General features: G+C 39.6%; 1 protein-coding gene across 2 annotated transcripts in view; it reads right to left on the reverse strand.

Annotated features, from left to right (window-relative positions):
- AOAH (acyloxyacyl hydrolase) overlaps positions 1 to 23,844 on the reverse strand; it is a 168,109-nt gene that overhangs the window by 120,644 nt on the left and 23,621 nt on the right. For both annotated transcript variants that reach the window (XM_043589264.1, XM_043589263.1), the window contains exons 3-5: positions 22,047 to 22,142; positions 12,849 to 12,915; positions 5,583 to 5,682 (exon numbers count right to left, since the gene is read on the reverse strand). In XM_043589264.1, coding sequence (XP_043445199.1) covers positions 5,583 to 5,682; positions 12,849 to 12,915; positions 22,047 to 22,142 — 263 coding nt within the window. The remainder of the gene's footprint in view (positions 1 to 5,582; positions 5,683 to 12,848; positions 12,916 to 22,046; positions 22,143 to 23,844) is intronic.

Consider the following 23,844-nt stretch of genomic DNA (forward strand, 5'->3'; position numbering starts at 1 on the left):
ATGACCTGAGTCGAAGCTGGATAATTAACCAACTGAGCCACCCAGGCGCCCCTAAAATAATTTTTAAAATTGGTTTTAATATGGTGTCTGCATTAGAATCACCATTTGTGCAAGATGAGACAGGGAGATGAAGACAAATGAGAAATAACTGGGAAGTTTTTCATGGCTCAAAGATGACATCATTGATAGATGTCATCATTGATAGACTTAAAAAAAAAGATCATAATTGTATTTCATGTTTAACCCCAAATAAACTTTATGTAGTGCTTATTTGAAACGATATTTTATTTTTACATTGGAGTATGTTTAAGGTATGTGTTAGCATATTTACATTTTACTTATATTTATGAATTTTTGTATTTGAAATGTATTAAATACTCCGATTTACTGATTTCAAGTACTTAAAATATATTATGTGAAATAAATAGCAAAGTATCCTGAAATTTTACTCCATATCTGAATGACTCTTCAGCTTGGCATCAGCAGCGCTTCCTATCTGCCCCTTGTCTACATTTCCAGCCTCCCTCCCCCATCCCTCTCCCAGGGATAAATATGTCTATCTATGTTTCCTTTCCCAAATAGAGCTCGATCTGGCTACCTCTCTTCCTTTGCTTGAGACCCCTTGTTCTACCTGTGGTGTTTACATTGAACAAGCACAACTGGTAGAATGGAATCTTAAAGCAAATTCATTCTTGACTCCCCCTCCCACTGCCTCACAGAACTTTAAATGGGTTAGAGGCCCTGGGGAAATAAAGAGAATCTATCTCCACTAGAGCACACACTCTGAATATAATTCTCTTTTAATGTAGATCAAAGTGATGTGAAGTAGGTCTTGAGTATGCCTTTGAGATATCTGTGAATGTAGCATGTCCCTGCAGCTCAGGGCTGGTTAGGAAGGGCATCTGCTGCATGATGTAGGGTGTGCCTTGAGGATCTCAGTGTTAGGGGACCCAGGAGCGAACAACATAAAGCCGAGGAGGCTCCACTCTTGACCCAATGGGTGCACTCTAACACTGATCTAACAAAGATGATTCAAGGTACACATGAAGGAACCACGTTCAATTTTCAGTGTCCAATTCCTGCTTATGCACACACACACATACACATTCCAGCAGCAGGCAATGCCTTGTTTTGTATGCAAATGTAAAGGAGCATATAAATAATCCCCTCAAAGTAGGTAACACAAAACCATCTGGGTGGTCTTTACCATGCAGTCAGCAATTTTCTTCTTTCTGTTCCTTTCCTATCCTTGTCTTGTCCTCCTTTCCACCTCCCCTCACCTCCCCCACCCCCGCCCCAATCCTGGTGCCAGCTGAACACTATAGATTGTTTCTTGCTCAGTTAATCATGGATGGCGTTTGTCATTTTGAGAACACAGTAGATAAAGGTATGAGCCGTGGCTAAAGGATTGGCAAAAACTGGGCTTGGAATGTCAACTGCACTGTAGATGATGAATAGGCAGTTTGCTGAGATCCCTAAATGTGATTCCACTTTTACTTTTGATCCTACCAACATCAGACTCCATTGCTCTGCACTGCTAGGTTCTGCCATGCCAGCTCCCTGGAGCAGAAAGGCCTCCTTCTTCCCTCCACCCTGCAGCATGCATTTCACAGGGGCAATGGCTCCTGTCACTTCATTTGTATTTTACCAGAATCGGAAACACATGCAAAGCAGGATACAAGCAGAGTCTTGCGTGTGAGGAATTACTGGCCCAGGAGCAGTGGTTCAATTAAAAGTAACTATACCCCAGGAGTAGCAGTGAGGCCTAGAGCACCATGGGGAAGAACTTGGGCTTTCAAGACAAACAGGCCCAGGGCTGAATCCTTTTATTGTCACTTATTAGCTGTGTAATCTGTTAATTTCTTCTCTTCTCAATTTCCTTATCTGTAAAATAGACCCCTACCCCATAAGAGCACTGTTGAATGAGATCACATGCATCAAGGTTAGTGCTGATGGATTATCCAGATACCAGGCATGTGCCTTGCACAATGGAGACAGCAAAGACGGACAAGATGCAGAACTGCCACCTCTACACGCTTACATCTGAGTGAAGAAATCTATGTAAACTTCATATTTTAATATCTCTGGGCCTTCCTTTCCTCCTCTATAGCATGCAGACAACAATAATACCTATCATAAGATTAAATGATTAATATATGCAAAGCATGTAGGGCAATATTGGCACGTTGTAGTATTTGAAAAGGAATTTAGGATGACGGTGGAGAACAGAGTTAAATTTTGTGGAGAGGGTTAGGAATCATTCTACAGAGAAGTTGACAGAGACACGAGCTTGCAGGACGGGTCTTGTCAGCTGGGTGGAAGGGATGATTGAGAACAAGGGTGCAGAGGTAGGAAGGTTAAGGTGAGCACAAGAGAGAGCCAGTCACTCTATCTTGGCTGCAGCAGGGGGTCCACAAGGATAATAGTGGAAGTCCAGGAAGGCTTTTGGAGAATCCTGAAATGCTAGGTGAAAATGTGTACCTAATTGTGTAGGCAATACTGAGATCATAAGCTGGGGGAAATAATATGATCAGAGATAGGCTCTGGGAAAATTACTGTGTCCATGAAGTAAGGGAAAGCAGAATTTCCGTCAGGGGTGCAAACGAGAAGCTAGTGGCGCAAACGAGAAGCTAGTGGCACTTTGTTTATTCATTCAACAAATATTTCTTTGTTATGTGTGAGGCACCATCCTAGGTGTTGGGCTTACTGTGGGGAGCGAGGTGGCGTCTGTCCATGTGGAGGTTATATCCTAGTGGGAGAGATGGATAGACAGGCAATCACCTGGGTATATCATTTAAAACAAGGCAGGTTCAGTGGAGGGACCTACAAGAGCTTTGACAAGAGGGGTATGTAAAATGAGTCAGGGATGTACTCCCTGAAGAAGCAACATATAAGGTGAAATTTGAGGGATGGGAAGCCCATCAAGGTGAAAGATGAGGGAGAAGGAGAAAATGCTTCCCACGTAAAGTCATTGAGTTGGAGTGACAAGATCAAATTTATCTCATAGAAAGGCCTTTCTGGCCTTGGTGTGGAAAATTTTTTGGAAAGCAGGCAAGAGCAGAATTTGGTTGGACTAACTAGGAAGCTAGAGCAGGAATGACATCCAAGGATGATTGTGAGACACCTTCACGCCGGAATACCATTACACATCCAAAACACGATGAACCTTGCAAACAAAAGAAGTCAGACACAGAAGAACATACTCTATGATTCCATTTATATGACATTGAAGAACAGAACTTTATATGAATGAACTAATATGTGGTGAGACATTTTAGAACAGTGGCTACTTTGGGGGTGAGTATTGACTGGGAGAGTCATGATGGAGGCTTCTGGCAACAGGCTGGAAATCATTTGCATCTTTAGTAGGTAGGTAATTCTACCCACTAATTCACACCTGCTTTGTAGGTGTAATTTGTGTGCCAAGGAAATGAAAAGAAGGACTGATATACACCATCAAAAATACACACTCAGTGTGTAATGTTAAGGAGGAAAAATTATATATATAACATTATCATAACTCTGAAAAAATCAATATAATAATATTATTTATTTACAAATTAAAAGGTAAACATACAACATTTTGATATTGGTTATTTCTGGTGGTGGGATTTCAGCTGATTGATGTGAAGAGACACCCCAAGAAGGATTTTCAGAAACGTAGCCAATTTTCAAGAGACTAAACCAACCACTGTCAGCAGGACAGGGATATGAATCCCAGTTCTAGTCTTTCCTAAGGGAGTGAGCTTCAGCAAATTACATAACCTCTTCAGCCTGGTTTCTGCAACTTTATAAAAAGGGTCATAATCAATACTGGTGCCTCTATCCCAGAACTGTTTGGGGGACTAAATAAAGTGAAGTGTAAACACAGTGCTACGTAGTGTAGTGAGTCCTCAGTAAATATTGCTATTAAAGAAATCTTGGAGGCAGAAGAGAGTGGAGCTGCCCACATTTGCATGGACTGCCCCTCTTCTTCAGGGCGCCTGTGGGGACGGGGATTTGAGGAGGAGGGCAAAGGTCCAGAAGAGTGACTATGGAAACATCAAGCTGACCCAGGAGCATGCCCTGCTGGGGTGCAAGCTGAGCAGTTCTGGGGTGAAATACCCCCCACTCCATCTCAGCCAGCAAGGATGCTTGAAACACTCCCGAGTCAGGAATTGCAAAGGGTGTTGATGGGAAGACAAGGAAATGGTATTTCGAGGATAAACTCCATGGAGTACGAAAATAAAGAATGTCATTTTACATGGGATAGTTTAAAGTTGAACATTTTGTGACTATGTATAACTGTGGGTGTGATGTATATATAATGTGATGTTATTTAAGGAAATGACAAAAAACCCTTATCGTTTGCCTTTGTACATAGAGACACGTTTCTCTGTGCATTATCCAATAGCGAATATTATGATACAATATTTACATGCTATTTGAATTCATGAAAAAAATTTTTTTAAATTAAAAGTGCCTATCCCTTCTAGAAACCAGTGGATTCCAAAGCTTCTCAGGTGGAATTAGGGGAAATTTAATTGGCACATAGTCAATGACTGAGGAAGCACGTCATGGACACATGCTCCAGGTATTTGAATCTCTATCTTCCCTCTCAAGGAGACAAGCTTATGATAGTTAGGCAGCAACATCAGGTTCATTGGTTCAGGCCACAAAATATTAAACTGACTTTATTTCCTTGAGAATAAAAAGGAAATCACATACAAAACAGAAACCTACTGTGTAATACACAGAAAAACTACATTTCTGGGACAGGGGGCATAGAATTTTCTTTTATTTTATCATTTAATTTTATTTTTACAGGCAGATTCTGAAAAATCAATACTTTGAGGCAGAACTGGATTTAATATTATGCTCTCATTCAGAATGTGAGCTGAGAATTGTGTCAACATTTGCAGCCCTGTCCGCCTGCATTTCAACTGAAAATTGTCCAACATGATATAACACACACGGGGGGTTCTGAAGAGCTATCTCTGAATAATAATGATATTGATAATAATTATATTGGCTACCGTTTTTATCAACACTTTTTAATGTAGCAGGTATTGTGCTGAGCATTTTGGATGTATTAGCTCAACTGTTTCCCACAACAAACCTATGAGGGAGGTATGTTAGGCATTTTATTATACCCATGTTATGTGTGAGGACAATTAAGCTCAGACTAGGGTGACCAATGGCTCAGGTTTTCCCAGGATGTGAGACTTCAGTGCTTAACCCAGGAAAGTCCTGGGCAAACTGGATGAGTTGGTCTCTGTGACAGCGTTCTGCTTGATTTTTTAAATAGCAGAAAGAGATTTAAGCTCTCCTCTTCTTGGCTGGTTAGATTTCCCACCTACTGCCAGCTGAGCTCTAGATTACAGTCTATGATAGTTAAGTAGCCAAAACACTCTTTGGCAGCATGGGATGAGGGTCTAGGTTGAAACTGGGGAATATTATTTCACACGATGTAATTGGAAATGTCGTCTTGTCTCTCTCTGTCCCCCAACCGTTGAGCCAGTGAAGCTGAACCTCCCTTTACAACATGTCCAAAGGGCTTGCAGGTTACTGTAATCTGACATTCAAAGTGAAAACCCACTTACCTTTGGAAGTGGGTAGAGATGACACAATGGTTGGCCAGGGTCCTGCTTACAAAACTTCAGGGTGTGACACACCACATCAGCATTCATATCTGTGCTAAGCCTGGAGGGAAATGGGACAAAACAAAGGCTATTTAAGATCTCTCAGGCATTTAGGAAATAGAACCTATTTCAAAGGAAGGTAAATCCCCAGAATGGATTCTAGCATGGTCTTTGAGTCCAGCCTGGAGTAGCTGCCAGATCAAAACGATTTCCTGCCACGTTGCTCTCTTTTCTGTTTGAAATAAGGTCCTGGGGGGTGGGAAGGGGGCATGGACAGCACTGAGCTGTGGTCATCCTCTCACATGGGCACTGTGATTCTTTTCAGGAGAAGCCACAAATAAAATTGGGAAAAGAAAAATGGATAGGTGTATAATTTGATGGAAGGAATATTTTAAAGTTTGCTAGGTCTTATAGCAAAAAATCATTTATAATAAAGCCTTAACACCTAAAATATTTTCTTAGGCATAATCCAAATCATGTTTCCCTTTATTTTATTTAATTTTTTTAATGTTTATTTATTTTTGAGAGAGAGAGAGACAGAGTATGAGTGGGGGAGGGGCAGAGAGGGAGAGGGAGACACAGAATTTGAAGCAGGCTCCAGGTTCTGAGTTGTCAGCACAGCTCAAACCCATGAGCTGTAAGATCATGACCTGAGCCGAAGTCGGACGCTTAACTGACTGAGCCATCAGGTGCCCCAATCATCTGTTTCCCTTTAAAATAAATATATTTCTAGGGGTTCCTGGGTGGTTCAGTCAGTTAAGCATCTGACTTTGGCTAATGTTGTGATCTCACAGTTCATGGGTTTGAGCCCTGTGTTGGGAATCTCTGATGTCAGCACGGAGCCCTCTTGGGATCCTCTATTTCCCTCTCTCTCTGCCCCTCCCTTGCTTATATGGGTGTGCTCTCTCTTTCTCTCTCTGAAAAATGGATAAATATTTAAAAAAATAATAAAGTAAATATATTTCTTTACCTTATGGGAGAAAATACAATATGTTTGACTTTCCACACCCCAGGATGGTGTAAGGAAAGTGCTCTTTAAACATTTTGGTTTATGTCTAGTTTGAAGGTGCTAACACAAACCTTCCACATGCATTTTCTACCTGACACTCCCAAAATTCTTCTTACCAAGAAGAATGAGTACAATGTGCTGCTTCAAATGAAGGAACAAACAGAGTATGGATTTTTAGTAACTTTTCCCAGTAAATCATTGATTCAAACCCAACCCAACCAACCAAAACAACAAAAAGAATCCACAAACATACGTTGGTCATACCTAGAGACTAATCTCAGAAAAACAGCTCTTGATTTTAGAAGATACTTTTTGGGATTTCTTCCCAGCTCACATGATCATTTAACTGACCCCCTTCTTCCACAGGGGTAGGTTCCTAGCAACTATGTTGTACTTACTCCCTATATCTTGGCCAGTTGATTGGACCTGATTTGATGACTGTTCAAGTAGGATCAGTCAGATTCTCTCCTATGGAAATTTGGAATTGGTATTAACAACTTCAACCTCATTCGGAGCTGTTCCCAGAATAACAGGAGCTATAGTAACTTGGGACTGTAATGTCATTTTCTGCCACATGGACTGAGAAGTTGGAAAGCTAATCTGTAGGATAGGATTCAGGGGTCAGAACCCAGTGTGTGCAGTGAGAAAGCCTGGGGAGAATGTGCCCCTGTATTCCTGGTGGCTTCCAAGTCCTGCTTCCATCCCTGTCTGAAGCCTGGTAAGATGGCTTCCCAAGCTTTTGTGAGTACCTGAGTTAAGAGGGAAAAAGAGAGTCATCTGTTTGGCTCCACGGTTCCTTGGTGAGAGGTAGAGGGGAAGGTAACTTAAAATATAAAAGGAGTTCACATCTTCTAAGTTGTGGGGCAAGCTGTATGTAGCAGATAAAGTTCATTAGCAAACTAATGTCTACCAAGGGTCAGTAAATCAGGAGAGGTGGCTGTTTTCACATATCTTTTCTCAACTTAATGGTTCATTTATTTAACTGATGACTGCTGTCTTTATGGGGGTTTGATATTTAGTGGACTCAAGAGGGTGATAAATAGGCTCTGCTTAACCTTTTTTTTTTCTTTAAACCCTACAGCCATCCCATCTGTGGTAATCCAGGACCACTAACTAATCATATGATATCCAAGACGTATTCTCTTTCTCTGCAAATAGAGCACAATTTCAAGTAAGTGAACTTGAATATGGGAGTGGAAATGAAAACCCCACAGACAGTGAGGTGGTCTCTACATTGAGGAATAGGAGAGGGGAACAGGCATATGGTGTTCTTCCCAAGGTCCTCCAAGATCAGATCTTTGTCATCAAAAGACTGAAAGTGAGAAGCACTCCTTTGGACAAGAATAGAAAATGCTGAGCCTCATAAATCCAGACAAGTGTAAGACCATTAGAATGTGCAAGATGTAAGGAAGTGGCAAAATAGCACATGTGCTCTTTACCAATTGTGGGATAGAAAGCCTAGGCAACACATAAAATGTGAAATCCCTAGGAAATCTCCAAATTCAGAATATCCATTCCCACTCAACATTGTTTTCTTTTTCCCATAGTAGCAAAAAGACCAAAATGGTCACTTTTTAATTTACTTCCTTTTACTACCCTTACAGGTACAGAGGTGTGGTAGGGGACTGGGGAGGAGGGAAGAGGCTTCAACACATTTGGCAGAGCTAATTAACAAGTCTAATTAAGATCATGGTAGAATGAAGTCAATGATGATGATCATCACCATAAATCAAAGAAGGGAGCAAGGTCAGGGTTAATAGACAGAGTAACAGCCTATGGCAGGGAGTGAGGACAGGGACTTCCACACATGAAAGCTCTCAAATTTAGACCTTGACATCACTTTCAGAGAAAGTTTATATATTAACATATAGTCACAGAGATATATTCACAGCATTGAAAGAAGATCTTCCTTATGCAACTTAATACTTTTATCCCATTTCTGGACCACATGCACAGTGTACTATGAATTTATTCACTTCTATAAATCTTGTACAGTAGTCTCTCTTTTGCCTGTGGTTCTGCCTCCCATGGTTTCAGTAACTAGTAGTCAGCCATCGTCTGAAAGCAGATGATTCTCCTTCTAACATATCGTCAGAAGGTCAATAGCCACCTAACTTACCTCACAATGCCTACGTCATTCATCTTCCTTTATCTCATCCCCTGGGCATTTTATCATCTCCCATCATCACAAGAAGAAGGGTGAGTACAGTGCAATAAGATATTTAAGAGATAGAGAGAGAGAGAGAGAGAGAGACCACATTCACATAGCTTTTATTACAGTGTATTGTTTTAATTGTTTTATTTTATTATTGTTGCTAATATTTTCCTGTGCTTAATTTATAAATTAAACTATATCACAAGTATGTATGTATAGGAAAAAATAGTATATATAGTTCAGTACTATCTGGTTTCAGGCAACTACTTGGGGGGTCTTGGAATTTCCCCCCTCTGGATAATGGGGGACTGCTGTAATTATCTTGTGAATGGCACGGATATTGCTTTGTGTTTGGGTGTCTAAAAACACATTAATTACATCTAAGGTGTACTATGTTATAAATCCTGTTTCACATTTTCTTCTAAAAAATGTTAGTAGTTTAGGCCCCCCATTTCCTAGTTTAGAATACAAGAGTTTATGATTTAGAGGAAAGCAGAAGTAAATCCCAGGAAGTAAGGTGAGATGTACAGAAGATAAGGATCAGGCTTGCTATGGCAACCAATGGCACAATGGAGGTCAAGACCAGGCAGAGGAAGACCCAGCACCTGGCTAAGACCTAGCACTGGCTAGGATTGGCCGCTCCTGGAAGCAGCCCCTCCCTGTATGATCCAGGTTCTTGGGGGAATGCCTGAGTGCTCAGGTGACTTACTTCCCAACAACATCCTGTGGCTTGCCCATGGGTAGGAAATGTAATTGCTGAATAATTAGTCCATGAATCATTGATAATTGACTGGTGTGAAATAATGAGGAGGGATGCCTTCTGGGTTAGAAAACACATTTAATATTGGAAGCCTGAAATTGAGGTAAAACTAAACCATAAGATTGTCATTTTCAGCACTTATATCAACCCCAAACTGTATGTGATTGATCAAAAGAAGTTGTAATAAGAGCACACCATAAGAGGAGAAATGTCTATCAGCAAACACCTAACACAGGTACCGGAAAATTCCTTGCAAACAAAACTGATGGTAGACAGAACCATGAAGGGGGATCATTTATTATATCTATCTTTCTTCAAATGGCCCACCCCTACTACTGAGAATTAGTTGTCTCGTGACTTTGAGTTATCACAAAGGAAAAAAATGTCTCCCTTCACTACCACCTACTCAGAGAGTGGCCCTCTGTTTTGGTGACTTGCTGGGCCCATTCTTCTTTAACACCTTGTGTTAATTTGCTGTTATTTGAGGTGGGACTGTTGTTTGTACAGTTCAAATCTGTAGTACCTAGGACAGTGTCTTGTCTGTCCTCTCTCATCTTTGCCTTAAATGTCTCTTAAACTTGCCACTCTGGCCAACTACAGAAGAGCAATGGGTTTCTTAATCAACCCAGGCAATGGCCCTTTCACTCCCAGCATGCTTGGTAGCTAATCTCTGGCTCCCCCTTTTGGGTATCTGCATGCACTCTCCTCTTTAGCTTCTATGACTTTTTTCCATGTACCTCTCTGGTTCCATGATCTAGGCCCAACAGAACCTCTCCGCCAAGCTGACATTTCTGCCAGAGCACCTAGCTCATAATAGGTATATAGGCAGATTCAATAAATAGGCTAAAAAGTTTTTCTTTTCCTGTTTTAATATGTTCAACCAATTTCTTTGGAGCTGTCTAGTCATATCATCTGCAGTGATAACTTTATTCTTTTAAAATAATTAGTTCAACAAACATTTATTGAAGGACTTCAATATATATTGAAGGCTCAAATATAGCACCAAGCCCTGAAGATACAAAGCCCTCTCCTTCTCCTCCTTCCCTCCCTCCCTTCCTTCTTTCTACATACTCAGTATTTTGCTAAGTATCTGGAAATACAGAGATGAATGAAATGCATCTCAGAAGGTTTTCAATCTAGTTAGCAACTCAGAAAAAGTAAATGGAGAATTAAATTACAAACAGATGTGGTAAGTGCTGTGCTAGGGGTTTGCACCGGATACCAGGAATGTGTGTGTGTGTGTGTATGTGTGTGTGCACATGCACGTGTGTGTGTGTGTGTGTGTGTGTGTGTGTGTGTTGATGGTAGTGGGAATATCATCTGTCTTATCCCACCCTAAGGGCTAAGGTCAGGCAAGCTTCCAGAGGAAGTGACCTTGGAACTGAGGTCTAAAGAAGTAGAATTTGTCTGGGGTAGAGGTTTTGAATGAATCAAGCATGGGGGAACATCTTATGCAAAGGTCCTGAGGCAAAAACCTCTTGGTGTGTATGGGGAGTTACAAGTGGTTTGGAATGTGGTGTGCTGTGGAACAGCCAGGGATAGTCTGAAAATGTCCTCAAGGACTGATTTATAAATAGCCTTGTGTATGTGGCTAAGGAATCCTGCAAATAATGTGAAGACTGAAGAATTTTGTTAGTGCCATATTAGTTTGGCATTTAAAATATATTTGGCCAGCTAGAATGTGGATTATTGACTTGTGCCAATGGGCAAGTCTGGAGTCCAGTTAGGAGGCAGTAACAGGAATAGAAGTATGAGATAAAAAGAAATGGTCCCTGCCTTCCCAACACTTGCACTCAGCGGCTCATGAGAAATCATTTACCATAATAGCGTGAGATACATATTAATAGAGGCAGGTGCACAGCATGACCAAACACTTTGGACTTTATGATTTTAAGCTCCTTTTGTCTTTAAAATTCTGCAACTCTGGCTACCTAGTTGTGGGGAATGGTGCCTCTGAGCCTATCTGTTTTGAGGCTAATGGCATATAAAAGAGGAACCACATAAGAATGTTCATTGTAACACTGTTCACAAGAGAGAAAACCAATAAACAACTCAAAAACCCATCAATGGGAGAGTGAAGGAATAGATTCTTGTAGAGACACAATGGAATATTCTATACAGGCAGAGTGAGTGAATTATAGCAATGACACAACATTATGGATGAATCTTAGACATATAGACCCAAGTGGTAGGTCCCCTAGACATAGGAACTCAAGTGGTTAGTCCCGAAAGATTACATACAATGTGATACTGTCTTCATAAATTTAAGAAATGATGAAAACAAGGTATATTTTAAAGAAATATATGTAATAAGTACACTAAAATTCTAATTATTTTATGTAATTATATATTACCATTAATTATAATTATTAATCATTAATACCTCAATTCATTGATATTTAATTAAGATTAATTTTCCATATTACATATTGACACATATTTCTTATATATTATTATACATAAATATACATAAATTTAACATATTAACATAACTCTGTGTGTGTGTGTGTGTGTGTGTGTGTGTGTGTATAAACTATAGAAAAAAGAAAACAAGAGAAAGATGAGCATGGGATTTATTACTTGGGTAGAAAAAAGCATGAGAATGAATGAAAGAGGGACTGGGTGGTTAGAGTAAGTTATAACCAAGGTCCTAGATTTAGTTTTGGGTGGTAGGTTTGGATGCTAATTACATTATTCAAAATAACTAAGTAACTAAATAAAAAATATAAGAAAGTCATGTATGGATTCTTGTTGAGAAAATGTCATGAACAAGACGGAATAGGATTTATCTCATCCAGTGCCCTTGAGCTCAAAAAAGAAAGACAGAGAAGAGAAAGAAGGAAGCAGACATGTGATAATGGCACACACAGGGGATCCTGAGAGGCAAGGGCTGGGGCTAGGGAAGTAGGGAGGGGCCAGGAAACCCATGAGGGAGGACAGAGGAGAAGAACCTAAGATGATGTGGCCTTGGAACCCAGCTGGGATTGAAGGGAAAGACTAGTACACTTTGGGGAGCTCAGGGTAAGGGGCCAAATGCCTGGGTCTGGACAGTAGGATCTAGTCACTTGTTAGTAAAATTTCTTCTGGAAGGCTCTTGAGGAGAAATGAAGCCAGATTCCATGCCTCGAATGATAGTGGACCTGAGTCAGGTCTGAATGTTCCACTATGAACAAGAACAGGAACACAGCTCAAGTCCTTGTTCAGTGAGTACATCCTGCTGGCAGAGGAGTCAGCTGCCTCTCAGCTTTCCTGTTTCACTCATGTCCCAGCAACTGAGTAAGGTCAACGTGCCAGCATACTCACAGTTTTATGATGTCTGGTCCAAACATTTCTATCACTAAATAGCAGGTTGCCTTCAAGAACAGCTTTTCTAAAAAAAAAATAAAGAAGGGGAAATAGATTATTTTCATAATCATCTTTACTAAGAATTGATGATGGATGATTAATTTATCATTGATTCCAGTGATTAATTATAAGGGTTTGAGGGAAATGTTACAGTTAATGTATTCATTATTTCAGGTTTATGTGAATGCTACTTTGTTTACAGTACATGACAAAGATTACCAGTTTATTACAGTTAAATTTGGGGGTTTTATTTTCTTTTGTACAGCAAGGAATGTCTGAATGTTGGTGAAGATCTCCTTTGTTGAAATAAAAGAAACAGGACTCACGTTAAAGTAAATAATTTAAAATATAGCTTTGCTAAAAATACTCTTTTCTGGTGTTCATTTGGAAAAAAAGATTTCACTTTGCCTATTTAGTTTTTGCTGTTAGTATTCCAGAGATAAAAAGAGATGGTCAAAATGTCCCTGCACTGCCATCTTCACCAGAGAACACACACACACACACACACACACACACACACACACACACTAACAAAGCAATCTCCTTCCTCTCCATTGTGAGAGTACAGGGATGCTTTGTGAGTTGATCAGTTTGCACAGTGAAGCCTGTTTATTCTCTGGTCCTGTTTTTCCAGTTTGTAAGTCCACTGTGGAGCCTTGGGAATTAGGACCTTAGCACAATTAGGACAGATGGGCTGTCCTGGGAAGAGATGGGAGTCTCTCTCTGATGAGAATTTATCTCGTCATGCTCATCTCAAACTGCACTACCCACACCTTGCTTGGAGGGTAGGGTAGTAAAAGAATAGGATAAGTATGGGAAACACTGTCTGGTACTTCATTTTTACTCACTAGTAAATAATGTAAATACTGTTATATTACAATAGATCTATTCATAGGACCTTTTTTCCTACAATAAAGCAATGACTTCAAACACATTGCGTTTGAAGTAGGAACTTAAAATTATATCCCCACGTTGACTTTACAGAAGTGAAAAGAACCATGGGGGAATACTATGACACTGCATGACCGCACCTTAGTTAACTAGATGAGATGGACAAATTCCTAGAAAGACAAACTGCCAAAATTGACTCAAAAATAGACAATCTGGATAGATCTATAACAAGTGATTGAATTAGTAATCTAAAGCTTCCCACAAAGAAAAGCCCACAACCAGATGGCTTCACTGGTGAATTGTACCAAACACCTGAAGAAAGCATCTGAATAGGTTTTCTCCAAAGAAGATATATAGATGGCCAATAAGCACATGAAAAGATGCTCAACATCTTTAACTATTAAGGAAATGCAAATCAAAACCAAAATGAGATACCACATCATACCCACTATGATATGCTATAATAAAAATGACAGATAATAGGGGCACGTGGGTGGCTCAGTTGGTTGAACGTCTGACTTTGGCCCAAGTCATGATCTCACATCATGAATTTGAGCCTCACTTTGGGCTCACTGCTGCCCGGGCAGAGCCTGCTTCAGATCCTCTGTCCTTTTTCTCTCCACCCTTTCCCCACTCATGCTCTGTCTCTCAAAAAAAAAATTTTTTTTAATGACAAATAATAGCAAGTATTGATTTGGAGAAATTAGAATCGTCATACACTGCTGGTGGGAACATGAAATGGTGCAGCCACCTTGGTAAATGGTCTGACATTTCCTCAAATTGTTCAACATGGGGTTACCGCATGATACAAATCCACTCTTAGGTATATACCCCAAAGAATAACAAATATATATAAACACAAAAACTTGTGCATAAATGTTCACAGTGGTATTATTTAAAATAGCCAAGAAGTGGAAACAATTCAACCCAAATGTCCATTAACAAATGAATGAACAAAATGGGCTACATCCATACAATAGAATATTCAGCTGTGAAGAGTAATGCAGGTCTGCTACATGCCACACATGGATGGACATTAAAAACATTATGCTAAATAAGAGAAACATAATTCCATTGATATGAAATGTCCAGAAGAGGCAAATGCATAGGGACAGAAAATAGGTTAGTGGTTGTTTAGAGCTGGGGAGGATGGATAAGGACAACTTAGAGGTGTGAGGGTCCTTTCTAGTGTGCTGAAAGTGTTCTAAAATTCACTGTGGTGATAAATGCACATCTCTGGGAATATACTAAAAGCCATTGAATTATACATTTTAAATGGATGAACTGCAGAAGGCGAGAGAGAGAGAGAGAGAGAGAGACTCTTAAGTTGGCTTCACACCCTGGGCAGAACCCAACCCAGGCTCGATCTCACAACATGAGATCGTGATCTGATCCAAAATCAAATGTCAGATGCTTAACCAAATGAGCCACCCAGGTGTCTCCTCAATAAAAAGGTTCTATAATAAAAACCTCTCTTTCCCCTGGGTGCTCCTTTACAGGGTCAGTGCAATGGAGAGTATCAAGAATCTATGATGTCATAGGATTCAGAGACCTGATTTCAGCAGCCATGGACCTGCTTCTGACCTTTGATTGCTTACCCCTTCTGGGTTTCCGTTTCCTCATCTGAAAAATGTGGGAATGGAATTCAGTCTCCTTCACTAGACCATCTAGGGAGTTTGGAGAATTATGTAACAGATATTGAAAATTACATGAATTGGCAAAGCACTCTGGAAGCCAGTTTCAAGTATGGCCAATGTAGAACTAGTTGAACCAAAAGCTGGGCAATATTTACTCTTGCAGTACTGCTTGAAAGACAGAGGAAATTCATCTTCTTTCTGGTACAATAAGAGATGTTGGGGTGTGTGTGTATTTTCTTAGAACCTTGTTTTGTTCAAGTTGAAATGAGTGGCTGCAAGTTTTCCTCGCTCTCTGAGTAGGACCATCTGAATGATCAATTTCTCAGACAGATTCAGTGATCATTTCTCAGATGGCTTCTGAAATGGTTAATAGGGAGAGGCTCCTGGAGCAATGGAATAAGAGATGGCCCCTTGAGAGCTAAATTATAGATCAGCACAGAAAGGTACAGAGTGGAGATGTGCCAAGCCTCCAGAGCAAGCCAGATAGGGCCCAGTCAGCATGATCAGATGCCACCTCACCGTTACTGATACAACCACGGAAAAGATTGGTACTAACATATTGCTAGTCACCTATCTGATATGAAATGTATACAGTTAAACCATCTGTGACCAGCAAGGTACAGAGCATTGAGTTTCTACAGTGTCAAACAGACTTGGAACAGCATAGGAGGGGGAAAAAAGTGGCCATTTTCAAGGGCAAAGGAGGGTGAAAAAGGAGCAAGTGAGCAGTTGTCACACATTAGATGTACACATGTGTGTGTAAATGAAGCCCAGGACATTCTAGGTTGTAAGTCACCTTCATGTTTTCCATGACGAAGTTTCTCATAAGACCCTTTGGAGGGAGTGTTTATGTTTACTCTCCTTCTACTCTCCTTCTAGAGAGTTATGTTTACTCTCTAACTAGTTCCTACTAGTTTGCTTGTAGACTTTCAGAACCTAAGAAACATGAGGAGAGTTGCCTTCCTTGTTTTAAATCTACATGTGTTTTTAACTATCATATTCCACGAAGATAAGATTTTTGCATAGGTGACCCAAGAAAGTGAAGTTCTAACCAGGCTCTCAGGGCATATGAGTCTGCTAACCCCTAGTGAGAATGATTCCATTAATCATTTTTCCATTAACGATTCTGATATTCTTCCAAGGTGTTTACTAATGAGAGCCAGAGGCAAAAGCAGCAGGTGAAACTGAAGGTCGGTAATGCTTCGCACAATTCAAAAAAATCGTCTTCCCAGGCAAAGAAAGGCCAGCCTGATTTACTGAGTGATTATTCTCAAGAATGTCGCTTACATGCTTTCAGACCGCTAAAGTTATGTCTTCTGAACTAGTTCTGCTTTGGAGGTAAAAGCAATACTATTTAAAAATAATAACTGTGTGTTGAAGTGTGTAATTTCACTTCCTCTGTCCCCCATTCTCCTGGCACACCAGGCAGAAAGCAATACTGGATGCAAATAGGCACTATGGCTCAGGCCCATTTCGTTTTCAAGAAGGAGAAATCCTGAGCTAGGAGGCAGACTATCTTTGTCACCCTCTACAGTTTGTGTGACCATCCTACACACAAATGTACAAAATACATTTATAAAATGGAAACAGTAATGCCTGCCATGCCTTTATGCATGTCAGGTGAAAGAGCTTTTAAGCTGAACTGAATATATTATTTCTATCCACAGGTAAAATATTAATTAATAACATGAAAACAACTGCAAGCACCATTCTTAATCCTTTGAAATTCCTCCAGTTGAAAGGAAACCCACCACTGGAAACTGAAATACCAAGTTCGCCGCTCTTGGGAAGGCGTCAACTTTTATTTTACCAGAATCTGACTTTCAACCTCTTATTCACCTTAGCAGACTCTGAAGTTTCCTGTGATGAGTCAGAAGGAGCCAAGATGGTACCTTGCATACCAGCGATCTTGGTCCATGTTGTTTTTCGTTTAGCTAGTATAGTAAGTGAAGATAATTTAGGAAGAAAGATTTTTGCTGAGCCTTTCATTTTTGAGCAACATAACTTTGCCTAAATAAAGAACAAAACTGGGTGTCTCCACAAACCCCAAAACACAGTTAGGCAAGGATAAACCACTCACATCCGCAAGACATGTGGGTTATCAACATCTGGGTGGGAGAAAGTAAAGGGAAGCAATAGAATACCAGATAAACCTGAGAATGGGGGTGTCTCCAAATAGTACATAGGTATTGCCTAGAAAGTATGGTGGGCCAATTAAAGAAGGGAAGCTGAGACTGGGTGGGGTTTTGGCCACTGTGATGGCAGATGACTACAAGGGTCTTAGGGGTAGAAGGACTAAGGGGCTGGCATGGCCAGGCATCTATAATTTCTAGAAACTGACCTACCAGAGATTCCTTTTAGGATGGCATCCATGCTGAGGAGAAATTGCTGGGTTTGGAAACAAAACCGAGCTGGAGAGAAGCAAAGGAAAGAAAATCCAGACAAAAGTGGTCAAGGGAATAGTCAGAAACACCAAAAGTATGCTCCTGTGTGTGTGTGTGTGTGTGTGTGTGTGTGTTTTCACACTACATAAGAACACCAGAAAAAAGTTCTGTGCATTTAGAAACGTACCCTGAACCACTTCTCTTTTTAAGAGTTTTAGAAAACTAATTTCATATAAAAATGAGCAACAGAAATGTATCTAGGTCAACTCCCATACAAAGTTATTATAAGAGAAAAAAGAATAAGGAACAGAATCCCATCCCTATAGAGAGCAAAAGCATGCCAGAAAGTCAAGTCCAAATAAGGATTAAAACATAACATAGTATTTCAAAATGAGCTAAGAAGCATTAATAAAATGCTTTAAGTCATGAAAGAACAACAGAAATCAAAATTAGAAAACTCAGACATGGACTAAAAGAACACAGGGAAGAATACAAGATTATAAGAGGAATGAAATCTAAACCAGAATGAACACAAGAAGTGAATACAACAGCTAATGTCTTAAGAAAAACTTTCAAGATAAAAAATAAATGAAAGGATAGTAGTATTCAAGCAATAGGCAACATATCAGGGTTAGGCAAAGAAGATTCAAAATATGGATACTAGAAATCCCTGAAAAAGAAAACCAAATCAAGGAAACTGAACAAGTAAACAACTTTTCTGAAATTATTTAAAAAATGTATTTGAGAGCACACTGCATGCCTGAGAACATCAATATACCACAACAAACACTGAAGCATATTCTAGTTAGATGACTGAATTTTATAGAAGAAAGGAAAAAAACCTCCTTTGAACTTCTAGGCAAAAACAGCAAGTGACTTATAAGAAAAAGGAAATTAGATTATCAGTAGGCTCTTTAAAGACACATTTAAGATACTTAGAGAAAGAAATTATATGGCAAGGATTTATGTATCCAGAAAAACAACTGACTTTCAAGTGTAAAGGGCACAGGCAGCTTGTTATTAAGATGCAAGAATTCAGGGAATAGTGTTCCCGTGAGCCCTTCCTGAGGAATGAACTGTAGACAAGTTGACTAGAGAGGCATCCGCATAAAGGCTGGTAGTGAACGTCAATCAAATAGTTGCTGATGGGACTGAGACCAAATGGGGGTGAGAAGGGCATGGATATGGTATGGAGTAGCCTTATGCTCAGGTCATAGAGAACAATGATTACAAAAGGTGGAGAAATGGGAACAGTATACTTAAAAGGCAGTTTTGGTTGCCTTCAGTGATTATAAAGTATATTAATGGTAGCAGTATGAGGATTGATATTGATATTCTGAGACTGTTATATGTCTAATGAGGGATAGGTGAAAGAGTAATTATAGGATATTTTGTCCCTTTGTCCTTGAGAACTAGGACTTTGGCTGTGGAAAGAAAGATATGGATATGACACAGGAGAGATTAAGAAGAAAATCCTGCTAAAAAAAATCCTATAGTCCTGAATTTGAATTTGAAGTGTCAGTATGACCTCATGAGACATAAGACATGAGATATATATCTATATCTATCTATTCTATATCTATGTATATATCTATCTATATATCTATCTATCTATATCTATATCTATATCTATCTATATATCTCATTATATTGTTATAATGATAGTTTTTAAAGAAAACTAATTGCCTACTATGGGACAATAATAGAAAGGCAGCGAATCATTTGAAAATTGGCAAGTAAAGCAAAGGAATCAGGCATTTATCCTGCCTTTCCTACTATGAACAATACCATTATGGACTGTGGGAAAAACGTCTCTAAAATATGATGGGAACATGTTGGTGGCTCAGTCGGTTAAGTGTTCAACCCTGGATTTTGGTTCAGGTCATTATCTGATGGTTAGAGAGTTTGAGCCCTGCATTGGGCTTTGCACTGACAGTGTGGAACCTGCTTAGGATTCTCTCTCTCTTCCTTTCTCTGCCTTTCCTCTGTGCTCTCTCTCTCTCAAAATAAATAAATAAACTTTAAAAAATTTTTAAAATATGATGACGATGAGGCAAAGTGTCTCTAATGTACTTCCACCACTAAAGATAATATAAATGATATATTAGAATAGCACAATTTTGCAACCCCCAGTAAACTAAGAGATCTGGTTAGTGACCATCGACAGCTGCTAATGTCACAAAAAGAGAAAGCCACTTATAATGGCCTCCTAACTAAAGTAAATATCACCACTTATTGTCTTGCCAAAGAAGTCAAACTGGAGTCTGATCAAGCCTCTGGATCTAGCTGCAATTTTCAGGAAATAAAGAACACAGAGCAATATATTCAATCATACCACAGGGAAGCAATCAGCAAAACCCAGACTGTGGGAAACTCTACAAGGCAAATCCCACAATTAAATTAAATGGAAAAGGAAGGGATGAAAAGAAAACTTATAGATTAAAACAGATTTAAGAGACATATCAAAAAATATTTTTTGAGAGTCTCATGTGCTACCAGCTGAGCTAGCCGGGCAGTCAAAAAATATTTTTTAAAATGTTTATTTATTTATTTCTGAGGGAGAGTAAGAGCAGGATCAGGGAGAGAGAGAGAGAGAGAGAGAGAGAGAGAGAGATAAAGAGAATCCCAAGCAGTCTCCATGCTGTCAGCAAAAAGCCTGATGCTGGGCTCAATTCCAAGAACCGTGAGATCATGACCTGAGCAGAAACAGCCAACTGAGCCACCCAGGCATCCCAGGCCTTGACATATCAAAATTTTAAGACTAGGCAAGACTAGGGTATAGCAAATGCCCACCTGGAAGATAAAACTACAAAGCAATGCCAAAAAAAATGAGTACAGTAAAATTCAAGATGTTGTTCCTTTAGGCAAAAGAATGGATTTATGATGGAATGGGGCTTCTAGAGTAGCTACCTATCTGTTTCTTCTTGACCTGGGCTATGTTTACAAGGGTATTCACATTTTAATAACTAATAAATTTATACATCTATTTCATGTGGTTTTCTAGGTTTGATTTGTTTCCTCCAAAAAAGGTTAAAAGATTACCCACTGAACAATACCATACATTGTTTATGGATTCATACAAGTGAATATGAAAGTATTAAATTTGACAAGAACAATACCCATAAAGCTCATGTGAGTGGTTCCCTCTGGGGAGATGGAAGGAGAATGGAACTGGGGGTGAGAGGAAGCCAAAGGCTGCTTCAAGTCTATCTGCCACGTTCTAATTCCGCAAAAGAAAGATGATGTAAATAAGTCAAAATCTTAGCAATGATCAATCTGGGACGTTGTAAACACTCGTGTTTGTGTATTATTCTTAGACCTTAGATTGAATTCCAAGAAATTTAGCTTGTGAATGCATATTGTGACTGAATGCAATAAATTCTCTGAAAATGCTTTGGTGCTATTGGAACAGCATGCTATGTAAACCAGACACAACCACCATTAGTCTGGCTTCCTTACTTTGAAAAAAATCATCCTTGATTAATTTGTTTCTTAACATTCAAGGAATGACAATTTGACTCTCAAAGAAGTTCATTCATTGTGGCTGTTCACCTAATAGTATTCTATAAGGGAAATAGAATCAATATTTTTTCAACTTTGTGGAGATGGAGAGAGAAATATACAATTTGTTTAAATCATCAATCATCAATCCATTCCTTTTTTTATTTTTTGAGTATGGGTCAGATGATTTTATTGAGATCCAATTCAAATACGTGGAAAGTTCCCAGATTATTTTCCCATTTGGGTTTTTTAAAGATCAGTTGTCCTCTCAGCCTAAATAAAGCTCTGTGTGGGTAAGGCTGTACATGTATCTGGGAATGTACATGTGGTTAAATTAACATAAATCATTGAAAATTATCCATTTTTCATTATTTTGACCTTCTTGGTACTTAAGGCAATGAACTCCAGTTAGGCAAATCATTATAAATGTGAGATACGAAGCAACAATTGGCCATTCTACATTTTATTTCCTAAATGTCCTCAACAGTCTCATTCTGCCATGGTGGAAAATGAATGTCAGGGGAAAAAATTGCCTCGAGTGGTTTGTGTGTGTGTGTGTGTGTGTGTGTGTGTGTGTGTGTGTGTATTTGTTTTAATTTCTATGAGCCCCATAAGAATATCAACTCACACAAATAACTCATATTCTCCTCCATAAGTGTGTGTAGGGTATAAACTCGCTCATGATGACTCAAAAGTCAGAAAACAAATCAGACCCACAGCCACATGACCCTTTCTGTATTTACCAGGAAGGTAGCTGCACAGTCTCTCCATTGAGGTCTCCACCGTGGAGTTGTGAACTTGAGCAAGCTGTTCAATCACGGATACCACTGCCACACAGGCTGCAAGGAGACAGAAGAACATGTCAGCAGTGTCATGTAGAAAACTGTGCTGGAGGGCCAGGGGAAAGGAAGGGATGCGCGTGTGTCCTTGGGAACACCAACCTTTCCAAAACACAGAACTTTTGTTTGCCAAGCCTTTTAACATCTGCTGTGTGCATAAAGGCACCATGAGTTGTAGTGAAATGTAAAGTGTGCTAAGAAGATTGTATGTTTGAGGGCCAGAAAGACTGGTTGTCTGTTCAGTTTTGCCACTTGTAAGCTATAGGACTTTGTGGAGGTAACTGAATCTTTGTTTATGTTCATTGCTTTTCAATCGCATAGAAGACAGACATGGCTTTTAAAGGAGACAGTGTGGAAATAAACAAGTCAGCAGAGAGCAGAAGCTCAATAGACACTGGTTTCTTTCCTCCCCCCTTTTCTTCCTTTCTGCAGCAGCTGGTTTCATTAGGATTAGGATCATCCCCACCCCATACATACTCAGCTGTGACTTAGGGTCAGGTTTTTAATTTTAGAAACGTGGTGGAAATTGCTCAGCTTTAGAGTCAGAAGACCTGGAATTGAGTCCTGCTCTTGAATCTTGGACTCACCATCCAGGCTTTCTAAGACTTGGTCTCCTCACTGCAAAGTAGGTAATAAGTTTCCTATAAGAGGCTGTAATGATTCAGTGAGATAACAGTGCAAGTGAACATGCCTTTGAAATCATAACACGAGTGTAAAGTATCATTTCACCTCCCAGCTAGAAAGCACTCTGCTTGAAAGCATATGCCAATATACTAAGTGTCTAAAAGGAACCTCAGATTAAATTAGAAATATATTACTTCACCAACCTTGGTATATATATGTGAAGGCCCAGAAATGCCAGGCTGACACCCCTTAGAAGTTTCTATCACCAGCCTTGATCTCCTGAATGCCTGGGAAAGCCCAAACTTCCTTTTTCCAAAGAGAGGGGACTCTTTCTTCTACACACAAAGGGTTGGTTGGTCAAAGATCAGTAAGTCTGTGAGAGGAAATTGTTAGGCCTCAGAGAGACAAGAGTGGCATTTATTAGCAGTGGTTGGTTTCCAAGGAGGAAAAAGAAGGCTTATATCCCAAATGAAGAAGTTCCAGGGTGCCTGGCCCAGTAGTAAACTCGCCATTAACCATCTGCTCAAGGTGCTGGGAACCCAAATTCACATAAAGCCAGATTTCTACCAGGACTCCTTGAGGGAAGGTGGCTGGTAACAGATGTGATAGTACAATTGAGCATTTCTAGACAGAAAGAAATAAAATCTGTAAAATGCAGGATTGTCAATGAGCGAGATACTTTCCCCTTTCTAGACACTGTAACAGCTGATGAGGCTTTTGGCCTCGATTGCTCTGTATCCTCAGATAAAGCCAGACAAAGCTAGGCTCACCTAATCTGAGCGTGATCTTGAAAACCACAATCTCACTGCTCTGAGAGCACCTGCGCATTTATCAACACCAACTATCAAGGTTGATTAGATGTGCTTTTAAGTAATCCATGCATTGAGGGTTCTATTACATGCAATGAAATTTAGTAGCTGATACTTATTAGCACTTTATGATCTAAAAAGTATTTTCATGTGTATTTTGTTTTATTTTAAAAATAACATTTCAAAATATAATGCAATGCAGTCTCATTTTAGAAAACAAAAAATACCGAATATTGTAAATAAAATAAACATCATTTAACTCACCCAGA

The sequence above is a fragment of the Prionailurus bengalensis genome, chromosome A2 (assembly GCF_016509475.1).
Source record: "Prionailurus bengalensis isolate Pbe53 chromosome A2, Fcat_Pben_1.1_paternal_pri, whole genome shotgun sequence".
Taxonomy (NCBI): domain Eukaryota; kingdom Metazoa; phylum Chordata; class Mammalia; order Carnivora; family Felidae; genus Prionailurus; species Prionailurus bengalensis.